At 39.9% G+C, this 11,816-nt stretch overlaps 1 protein-coding gene across 5 annotated transcripts in view; it reads left to right on the top strand.

Annotated features, from left to right (window-relative positions):
- Positions 1–275: 275 nt before the first annotated feature.
- Positions 276–11,816, top strand: part of Herc2 (HECT and RLD domain containing E3 ubiquitin protein ligase 2) — a 165,344-nt gene continuing 153,803 nt past the window's right edge. For 3 of the 5 annotated variants that reach the window (XM_052161590.1, XM_052161599.1, XM_052161565.1), the window contains exons 1-2: positions 276–417; positions 946–1,038. In XM_052161590.1, the coding sequence (XP_052017550.1) occupies positions 967–1,038 (72 nt within the window). In that variant the 5' untranslated portion in view covers positions 276–417; positions 946–966. Of the gene's footprint in view, positions 418–461; positions 602–945; positions 1,039–11,816 lie in introns of those variants that run through there. The other 2 variants (XM_052161574.1, XM_052161583.1) reach the window with 2 other exon arrangements.

The following is an 11,816-nucleotide window of genomic DNA, read 5'->3' as shown; positions in this document are numbered from 1 at the left end:
AGCCTCGTCGCGCTGGAAATACCTTACCAACTTCGGCTCCCCGGAAGCAACACAGTGTGAGAATGGTTGAGAATGGCAAGCAAGCGTGCGTGCGCACAAGTCCCGCCTCCCGGCGTCTGCGGTTGGCTCTCGCCGAGAGGGTGAGTCTCAAGAAGGAAGGTGATCATGCTGAAGGAAGCGGAAGTTGGGAGGGCCAGGCGACGGTGCTCGTCCATTGGCTGAAGGCGTCTCTCAACCTCGCGCTATTGGGCGGGCGCAACCATGCGTCAGCCTGCGCTTCGGGCCGCAGACTGGATCGCGAGCGCCGGCCGGCTCCTGCGGGGAGTGTTCCCTCAGCCGGCTGGCGGAGCGGGCGGCGCCAGGTCTGGCCGAGCTGGGCCGAAGGAGGGCGGAGGGGCCGAAGACGGGCGGCGCCAGGTCCGGGAGAGCGGGGCCCGGAGAGCGGCGGGCGGAAGGCGGGCGTTGGCGCGGAGGAACAAGGGCTTGTGCGCATTGGAGGCCGCGCAGTCACGGCTATCTTTTTAGTATTTAGGCGATTGTTGTAGATTTATCTGCAGACATGACTTTTGTTTATTTACCACACTCGGCCGGACTGCTGTAGGTATAGCGGCTGATGCACACTGGTGTCATTTGTCGTTGCGATAGTGAGTTTTTGTGTCGTGTGTGTGTGTGTCCCTTTGGATTTAAGGGAGTGGGATGACATTGTGCAGTGGTCGCCGGTGTATTGGGAAGTCCCAGCGCCACTACCTCTGTTGGAAGTGCTGTTTCCCTCCCTTCTCCCGTTCTGGGTCCAGCGTTCCCTCTCATCCCTCATCCGCTCGTCCCTTCCCCCAGCTCTCCTTCTCTGTTTTATGTTCTCTGTCTCTGCCGCGTTAAGACAGCAGAATGGTGTAAATAGCACTTTAATAAAGCTTTAGGATTCCAGCGTTTCTGTTTGACTTGCAGGCCTGACCACCGGGAGGAAACATGCCTTCTGAGTCTTTCTGTTTGGCTGCCCAGTCTCGACTTGACTCCAAATGGTTGAAAACGGATATCCAGGTGGGGTTGACATGTTTTTTTTTTTTTTTTTTTTTTTTTTACCCCTTTGTGTATTCCTGTCTCTATAAAAAAATTTGTTAAGGAGAATGTGTGAGTGAATAGCAATTAGATCTTGTCTTAGGAAGGTTATTTCTTGTAATTTACAATGTAACATTTAATATGACTGTTGAAGAGATGCTATGTGGATGTGTCTTAATTGAAGTTATTTGTAAGTGCAAGAAACTTGAGATCCAGTTATGCAATTTTTCAATATTTTTATTCAGGACTCTCTCTCTCTCTCTCTCTCTCTTTTTTAAAGGCAGGGTTTCATATTCCCAGGCTGGCCTTGAACTCCTCCATGTAGGTAGGTGAGGATGACCTGAAATCCGATCCTTTTGCCTCCACCTCTGGAGTGCTTGTGTGCCACCTTGCTGGGATTATGAGGTATAGTTAGGCAAGTATTTTACCAGCTGAACTCCATCCCAGCTCCTGCCAACACTCTTGATCAAGACCTGACTGTTGTTTGTTTCTTTTTTTTTTTTCTTCTTATTTTTAGAAAGGGTCTCACTGTTAACTAACTGTGCCTGGCTGGCCTCTGCTTCCTGAGTCCTGGGATTAAAGGCATGTACTGATAGTTTTGGAGATGATTGTTAACTATGCAGGGAAGAAGGGAAGTGATATGTAGTTATCATTTTCTGCAATTTTGTATTTGTGCTCCTGGAGAGATGAAACTTTAGTTGAGCTGTTGGTTTTATTACAGCTGTAATTAAGAGAAATGCTCAGATTTTCACACCGGGAACAAAAGAAACGGAGTGCTGACCTGTGACTGTAATGTTAATAAAGTACTTTATTTAATTAATAAAGTGTATCAGGAAATTATGAAATAAATGATCACAATAAAATTTTTGTAGGTGGTTCCTTATAAGCTACTGTTGGAAGAGAACTTTTGGATCTTCATATCATTAGTATAAAAAAGTGTCTGAGATGTTTTTCTATTGTCTGTGTGTTCTTTTCCCCTTTTGGAGAAATAACTGACTTTTTTATAACAGTCTTATGTATAGCTTATTATTAGAATCATTACTATAAGGCAGTGTAAGCAACGATTGATTATGGAGTTTTATAAATGAAAAGTTATTGCCTTCTTGTGATTTCCTTTTCCCTTTAAACACGGTTGAGTGCTCCTAGATATGAGACCAAGTGTTGAGGACTGCTGGAGATGCTAGGTTTGCTGCTCATGGTGTGCTGTAGCTAGGACTGAGCTAAGGGACTTGAAAGTGGTTTGGTAGGTCTTATCCTTTTGTTGTTTAAATAGTTCTTTTTGTTTAGCTATTAGTGTTTGCTTTCTTTTGTCTTTTGTAAGCAGACTGGAGAGGTGAAAAATAAGAGATTTTTTTTTTAAATATCTGAAATACTGAGAGTCAGACAAACTTTAAAAAAATTGCAGATTTATTAATTTATTTTTTTAAAGATTTATTTATTTTTAATTATACAAGTACACTGTAGCGGTCTTCAGACCAGAAGAGGTCATCGGACCCCATTACAGATGGTTGTGAGCCACCATGTGGTTGCTGAGAATTGAACTCAGGACCTTTGAAAGAGCAGTCAGTGCTCTTAACCGCTGAGCCATCTCTCTAGCCCGTGCAGATTTAATTTTGTGTGTATATGATGTGAGTCAATGTGCTCTTGCTGGAAGGTATGCAGGTGCCATCCATGTGTGTAGAGGTTGGGGGACAGCCCCAGTGTCAGTCCTGAACTTCCGCAGTGTTTGCAGCACGGTCTTTCTCATTTGCCTTTCTGTGTACCTGGCTGGCCTGCGTGCTTCACCGGGAAATTTTCCTGCCTCTTCCTCCCGCCATCCTGTAGAAAAACAGATCACAGACATATTTTCCTGAGTTTGGCTTTTATATGAGCTCCAGGGACCTAAAGTCAGGTTGTCAGGCTTTGTTGGCAATGGTTTTTACCTGCTTAGTCAATCTCACTCCCCAGGACAAACGCTTTCAGATTAGCTTTTTGGAGCTGACGTATTTTGAGACACTTGTTGAAATAAAGAGAATATTCTAAGAGTTGGGAGTTTAGCTTAGTGGGAGAGTGGATTCCTACTGTGTTTTGTTCTGTTTTGTCAAACAAAAACAGAAAATAGAGTTAGTTTCTTCCGCCTTAGTAATCACAACTGAATAATGGCCGAATATGAATTTTAGTATTTTGATCTAAGACCAGTTTAAGAATATATTGTCTCTGAAGAGTCAGATACACACACACACACACACACACACACACACACATGAAGCTCCATTCATGTTTTAGAGTACATATGATTTTATAATTTTCTATATTCTGTGTGATACTAGTATTTGGCTTTTTTTTAGATATTTTAAATTAATTAATTAATTTATTTTTACACGTCTTCCCATTGCCTCCTAAGAACAAGTGACTAGGTTTTGGTTATACCTCAGAGGAAAAATGTGTTTGATAATGCAGATATTTAAATAGTATGGAAAAGTGATTGTACAGTTCTCCCAGCATTGTTTATTAAAGTGAAGAATGCATGTTGATCTTCTCTAAGGCTTAGACACAGTGTCACTGTCTGGGATCCTGGCAGACACTGCACATTAATCTTATGCTGGCAGGCTTTACCTTTATGCGGGGAGGGTGGGTTGCTCTCCTGGACTGAGAAGTTCCTCATTTCTTACTTAGGCTTTTTATGGACTTAGTTAGTAAAATAGTATGTGGAAAAGACATACATATGTGTGTATGTATATAAATTTAGGATATTTATTTTGGTAAGCAAATTTTGTTGGAATTACCCAAGAACTTTTTAGTAACTTTAGAAAGGAGATATATTTGAAGTATGAAATTTTTTGTTGTTGTTGCTTTTTTGAGACAGGAGTTTCTTTGTGTAGCCCTAGCTGTCCTGAAACTTACTCTGTAGGCCAGGATGGCCTTGAACTCACAGAGGTCTGCTTGCCTCTGTCTCCTGAGTGCTGAGATTAAAACTGTGTGCCACTACTGTCCAGCAAAGTATGAAAATTTCTTTTTTTTTTGGTTATTTTTTGAGACAGGGTTTCTCTGTGTAGCCCTGGCTGTCCTGGACTCACTCTATAGACCAGGCTGGCCTCGAACTCAGAAATCCGCCTGCCTCTGCCTCCCAAGTGCTGGGATTACAGGCGTGCGTCACCACCGCCCGGCTGAAAACTTCTAATATGTGCTTAATAAACATTGATCCTTGACTACTTTATTGTAGATATTAACATGTCAGGCTTAGTTCCTTGCAACCAGCAGTTTTTAATATAGTGCCTCTTGCATGCCAATTACCTGTCTGGTTTTCACATACATATATAAGTACATATATGTTTGTTTATTTATAAATATATATTTACAAATATATATTTTATACTTATAAATTTATTTAAATTTGTATTAATATATTTATAATAGATACATATATGACATGTTATATGATATATTTATATTATATACATTCTATATACACACAAAATATGTATAAATATATTTATAAGTACAGTTATATAAATGTATATGCACATTTATATATACATATATAATTGTGTATATATAATATATACATGTATATAATTATATAAATATATGTATATGTTATAATCTTATATAATTGTATATAATTATATAAATATATGTATGTGTATTTATATATTTGTGTGTATATATACATTCATATATATTTACACACACATACACACACACACACATATATATAAAAACATCTTGAACTGGGGAAGTGGCTCAGTCAGGGCTTGTTTTGCAAGTGTGGGACACACAATGGTTGATGTTGGTCATAGGTGCCACATTAGAGAGAGAAGCTTACTAAGATGCTAAGCCCTCATTTTCTGAAGGAGCAGAGGGGCTTTATCCTTCCTGAAAAAAGACTGTCCCTGACTAGCTCACTACAATTACTTTTTTCAATCATTACACAAAATTAATTTGGGTTGGGCAAGGGTCTAACTACCAGTGTTACCTTGCCCTTGCTGCCTGAGAGAGTAGACGGCCCAGACAGATCTCAGTCTCCTTCGACCATGGCTAGCCATAATCAGAAGACCTCCATGTTTGCCAGGAGTGTCTTAGGACCAAGGTTTGTACAGCAGCAAGCTCTCACATAGCACCAGGTGCATACTTTCTAGGGAGACTGCATTTCTTCAAGGTTCAGTCTTCAAAACAATTTCTTAGCCTCTTCTGATTCACCCACACATAGCAAAGGCTTTGCTGAGGCATTTCACTCAAAGCCAGACACAAAGGCTTCACTTTATATACCTCTGCAAGCACAAATTCTGATTTCTTTTTTTTTTTTTTTTTTTTTTGTGGAGGGTCATCTTACTTTTTTTTTTTTATTCGATATAATTTATTTACATTTCAAATGATTTCCCCTTTTCTAGCCCCCCCCCACTCCCCGAAAGTCCCGTAAGCCCCGTAAGCCCCCTTCTCTTCCCCTGTCCTCCCTCCCACCCCTTCCCAGTTCCCCGTTCTGGTTTTGCCAAATACTGTTTCACTGAGTCTTTCCAGAACCAGGGACCACTCCTGCTTTCTTCTTGTATCTCATTTGATGTGTGGATTATGTTTTGGGTATTCCAGTTTTCTAGGTTAATAACCACTTATTAGTGAGTGCATACCATGATTCACCTTTTGAGTCTGGGTTACCTCACTTAGTATGATGTTCTCTAGCTCCATCCATTTGCCTAAGAATTTCATGAATTCATTGTTTCTAATGGCTGAATAGTACTCCATTGTGTAGATATACCACATTTTTTGTATCCACTCTTCTGTTGAGGGATACCTGGGTTCTTTCCAGCATCTGGCAATTATGAATAGGGCTGCTATGAACATAGTAGAGCATGTATCCTTATTACATGGTGGGGAATCCTCTGGGTATATGCCCAGGAGTGGTATAGCAGGATCTTCTGGAAGTGAGGTGCCCAGTTTTCAGAGGAACCGCCAGACTGCTTTCCAGAGTGGTTGTACCAATTTGCAACCCCAACAAATTCTGATTTCTATCACACACATAACTGTCAACTGACTGTGATGGCCCTTCTGTAATCTCTGTGATTAAAGTCAAAGGCAGGGATTCCCAGACAAGCTCAGTACTAGCTGGAATGATAGGCTCTTGGTTCAAATGAGAGCCTCAGGGTCAGTAAGTAAAGGATCGAAGAGGAAGAGACCTGATGTCAAATTCCAGCCTCCAGACATATTTGCATGTGTGCCTGTACACATTAATGCATCGATACACATGCATGCACACAAGCATGCTAAAAGTCTCTCCTCACTTTAATGTTTAGCACTTCTAACTTTTATGTAGATTCATTGAGGCATCTAGCTTTCCTTCATAACTCTTGAAAAGGCAATATAATTAAGGACTAAGATGTGTGGCCATATTACTATTATCTGCTGTAATTGTACTTTTCCAGTAAACCAAAAAGGAAATTACATAAAGGAACTGAGCATAGCGAACATAGTGCATCACACATTTAGAGTTTTTCCAATCTTGATAAAAGGCTAACTGTTTTTGAGCATGTGTCCAGAGTAGAAATTTGTTGCTCTTTTCTACATAAGTTGCATTCAGGAATTTTCTATTTAAGGAGTCTTTGAAATGGCACATGAAATTAGATATGCATGAAACATTTATAAACCTTTTAGTTTTGAAAATAGTGATAGACTCAGGAAGTTGCCAACAAAATAATATCAGTGTGTTCTCTTTTACCAGATGCTTCTAATGGTTATATTTTACTTAACTGGTATAATATCGGAATCAGATTTATATTATTATAGTTTATGTGCACAGTTCTGTGCCTTTCTGTTGTAATGCCAATTCATGTAACCATCACCACCAGAGTGATCTACTTGGTGATGCTCCTTTGTAGTGACTTCCTTCACAATCTATGATCTCTGGCACTGAACTCATGTGTTCTATAGAGTTGTTATTTTGAGATTATCATATGGTGTGTGGTTTTTCTGAGATAACTGTTCGTTTAGCATAAGTCTTTTATCGTTTTTGAATTACAGCAGTGATTAAATTTGGATATCTATTTGTATCTGACAGTCATCAACTTTAGGCAAAAAGTGTACTTAAAAATTAAACATTGAATATAAATATGGTTATTATACTTAGACATATCAGTAAATAAAAAGGTGTATAAGCATGGACATTGAATGAATGCTCTTGTTATGGTTTTGACTAACTACCTTGCTGGTTGCTGAGATACTTAAATAAAAGAATATGGTCAACAGTAAATTGATGTTTTGGGATTCTCTTTCCCTATCTAAGTATTGTTTCCTCACAATAGAATATCATTTTCCCTATGTTGTTGTTATTCTTATTCTTATTATTTTATTTTTATTTTTTTAAAAACCCTTCAAATAGAAGTTTGACTCTGCTGTTCAAGTTTAAGGAACATACACAAAGGACTGTGCCTCACTATGTGCTTCCAGAAATTGGCAATCTTAGTCTTAAACAGATCAAACCCTGCTTTGTTAAAGAAATAGAATAGGAATGGAGAGAAAGGCAGTATATATTGTTGTGTAATGTTCAGCATGTAGTCAGTTAGCATATCATAACTTATTTTAAAGTATTAGGTTGTTTTTCAGTTTAGAATTTATAACTTTTATATTTATGCATCCCCTTATAATTATGTTGTCTTTAACTGCAGATAATAATCTCTCTGTTTTATACTTTTCCTTTCTGACTCTCATCTTTGTTCTTCAGTTCATTTTAAATGTTTTTGAGTGATTATGCATTGTTATGCCCTGTTTTTATTCGTTTTAAAAAATATTTTTTAGATTTTAAATTTTATGTGCATGAGTGTTTGGCTTGTATGTGTGTTAGTGTGCCATGTGTATGCCTAGTGTCTCTGGAGTCCAAATGAAGGCATCAGATCCCTCCGGAACTGGGCTTTGAGCTGGTTGTGCGTGCTGAGAGTTGAATCAGATCCTTCAGAAGAGCAGCCAGTGTTCTTAACCACTGAGCTATCATCTAGCCCATTTTTATTTATTTTTTATTTATTTATTTTTTTGTTTTTTGGATTTGGTTTTTTCAAGACAGGGTTTCTGTGTAGCCCTGGCTGTCCTGGAACTCGCTCTGTAGACCAGGCTGGAACTCAGAGATCCACCTGCCTCTGCCTCCCAGAGTGCTGGGATTACAGGCGTTAGTCACCACTGCCCGGCTTTTTTTTTTTTTTTGGCCCATTTTTATTTTTAAAACTGGGAGTAAGTTTGTCTTTTTAACTTGTGTAAAATAAAAAAAATAAGCTTCATATTTTCTTATTCTAAGAGGGAGGAGCCACGGGACAGTTAGATGGAAGCAAACCTGAAGTCTGACAGTATATAGCTCGGTATCAGCCTTCTGGGACTCTTGATCTTCTAGGCCCCAAAGAGCTTGGCATAGGAGCTTCTCTGCCTTTGTCTTCTACTGCACACACAGCTTCCTTCTAGGCTCAGCCGGCCCCATTCCACAGGTGCTGCTGTCCTTGATGGCTGTCCCCTGGTACTGGCATCTCCAACATTCTGAGTTCTTCACTGTAACTAGGCTGTCCCTTCATCATCAGCCTCTCATGGCCTCTCTTTAGGGGCTGTGATCTGCCACATGATGCCAAGCTTCAGCCTCTTCTATATTCCTTCAGTCCTGGGTTTCTCACTGCTATTGAACCTGCACCTTTACCAGTGGTCTCTCCCAGGTCTCTTTTAGTGCCATATACCTTCAAAACCAGTACCAGTTGGAAGACTATTTATTTTATTTTATTTTATTTTTTTATTTTTTGGTTTTTTTGAGACAGGGTTTCTCTATGTAGCCCTGGCTATCCTGGAACTCACTCTGTAGACCAAGCTGGCCTCGAACTCAGAAATCCACCTGCCTCTGCCTCCCAAGTGCTGGGATCAAAGGTGTGCACCACTACTGCCCAGCTGGAAGACTCTTACATATTACAAGATCAACTGCCAGTCTAAGGTATCTTAGCTACCTCTTATCTATGGCTTCTGTGTGCTGATCTTGAGGAGATTTCCTAGAAGATTATATCTTAGTGATGTTGGCTTCTTCTTAATTGTTGTTAATTTCTCAGCTCCAACTGACCAGAATCTAGTATGCCTGCAAAGCAAAGGTTTTACTTTTTTTTTTAGTGGTTCAAATTATAGCAAATTGACTAGATCCACAGACTTTAATACTTTATTACACAAATAGACTCCTGCTGGAGTCTTGCTTGTTCTGAAACTTCTCAAGCCAGGCTTCCATTGTCTGCATTACTTTCAGTGTTTTAGTCTTCCAAGCTTCCACAGAACAACCAAATGAGCTCTGAGTGTTCAGTGACTTTTCCAGCCCCAGATTCCAAATGCTGCCATAATTCTCTCCAAAACACATGGTCAAGTTTGTCCTAATAGTGCAACACTTCTTGTACCAATTTCTGTCTTAGGGTCTCTATTGTACTAAAACACCATGACCAAAATCTGCTTGGAGAGGAAAGGTTTACAGCTTGTAGTCCATCATCTAGGGAAGTCAGGCCAGAAGCCTGGCGGCAGGAACTGAAGCAGAGACTGTGGCTGAATTATTCTTTTTTTTTTTTTTAAATATATTATTTATTTATTTATTTTTTAAATATTTTTATTTTCTATATTCTTTGTTTACATTCCAAATGATTTCCCCTTTCCCGGATCCCCCCCTCCCCATATGTCCCATAAACCTTCTTCTCTCCATCCATTCTCCAATCACCTCCCTCCTTTTTTTCTCTGTCCTTATATTCCCTTCCAATGCTAGATCAATCCTTTCCAGGATCAGGACCTTCTCCCTACTTCTTCATGGGAGTTATTTGTTATGCGATTTGTGCCTTGGGTATTGAGGGCTTCTGGGCTAATTAATATCCACTTATCAGAGATTGCATTCCATGTGTATTCTTTTGTGACTGGGTTACCTCACTTAGGATGATATTTTCCAGATCAAACCATTTGCCTAAAAATTTTGAGAATTCATTGTTTCTAATTGCTGAGTAGTATTCCATTGTGTAAATATACCACACATGGCTGAATTATTCTTATCGACTTGCTTCTCAAGGCTTGCTCATCCTGCTTTCTTCTATACCCCAGGACCACATGCGCAGGGATGACATCATTCACAGTGGGCTGGGCCCTCCCACATCAGTGTTATTAAGAGAATGTTTAATAGGCTTGTCCACAGGCATTTTCCTCACTTGTTCTCTCTTCTCAGAAATGTCTAGGTTTGTGTTATATTATTAAAAACCAACCAGCACAGTGGTCTGTCACTTTTCATGGCTAGCATGGTCAGAGTTATTTGAACATTATACTTAAGCCAGAAGGTAACACATAACACATGGATTCAAATTTTTCTTGAAAAACATTGAAAAATTGACTTTCTATTTTGTAAATATTTCTTGAAAATGTTTTCTATTGATGTGTTAAATATTATGGGTAGGATGAAAAATAGCTCCTGCCCAAAAGGTGCCAATATTTAAGCTAGATTATTATCTAAGCAGAGATCATGTGATATGTAATGTGAGCAGTACTAGAAAAATGAAAAGAGCTAGCCAGCCATTGTTTACTGTGAACCATTAAGTTGTAAAAGGTTGGATACTATATCTAATTGGGTTTGCTAGCAAAAACAGTGTCAAGGCAGGACACTTTTAATCCAAAGCTCTTGGGAAGCAGAGTTAGGTGGATCTCTTGAAGCCAGCCTGATTTACAGAAGACAGAGGTTCCAGGACAGCCAGGACTACACAGAGACACAAACCAAGACTCTGTGTTGTTCAAGTGTGTGTGTTTCAAGAAACTCTGTCTTGAAAAACGAAACCAAACCAACCAGCCAGTATCAAGCCCAGAGTCAAGTCAAGGTAGGATGTTACCTGAAAACGGTAATAGAAGCAGCCTTGCCTTTGAGAGGATGCAAGCGCATGGATTCCTGGAGCATCAGTATGATACTAGGTCCACATAGAGAGACAGCATGAGCTCCTTTGTGGGGATGTATGCGGTGTGTGCAGAAGTCAGAGGCAGATGCATTTGCTCTCTCCTGGAGTACTTTCTGTTTTTCATTTTGTTGTAAATATTTTGAGACTTGATTAAAAAGATTCTTACCTGTTAACTACCCCTCAAATTTTCAGTTTTATGCAGTATAAAATAGTTGATGATGATTTGCTATAATAGTTTTGTACATGAGTGTAGTTTTTATTGGTATTTTAATTATTTGGGCTTTGTAAATCTTGTTAGTTTTTTAAATTAAAATATTTATTTTTAATTTTAATTAATTAATTTGTTTACATCTCAAATGCTGCTCCCGTTTTCAGTCTGTTATTGAGTCTTCCCCCCACTTCTCTGAGAGGGGGAGACCCCCCCGCCCTCCTGGTTATCCTTCCACCCAGACACATCAAGTCTTTGCCAGCTAGATGCATTCTCTCCCACTGAGGCCGGACAGGGCAGCCCTGAAGGCTGAGCTGCCTGTCTGCTACATATGTGCCTGGGGGCCTCGTTCCAGCCTCTGTATGTTCTTTGGTTGGTGGTGCACATTCTGAGAGCTCCCAGGTGTCCAGATTTGTTAACTCTGTTGATCTTTCCGTGGGGTTCCCATCTACTTTTGAGCCTTCTATCCTTCTGCCAACTCTTTGGTAAGTGTTGTGAGCATGTGCCAGGAGTGTATGGGTTCCCTCAGACCTCATCTCATCCCCAGGCTGGAGTTACAGGCAGTTGTGCACTTGCTGGGATGCTTGTTGGGAACCAAAGTCAGGTCCTAAAACTGGACTTTTCAGGGAAAAAGATCACAAACTGGTGGGATAGGCCTATAA

This window comes from Apodemus sylvaticus, chromosome 1 (assembly GCF_947179515.1).
Source record: "Apodemus sylvaticus chromosome 1, mApoSyl1.1, whole genome shotgun sequence".
Taxonomy (NCBI): Eukaryota; Metazoa; Chordata; class Mammalia; order Rodentia; family Muridae; genus Apodemus; species Apodemus sylvaticus.
The sequence above is the reverse complement of the archived record's forward strand: the minus strand, read 5'-3'. Positions and strand labels throughout refer to the sequence as shown.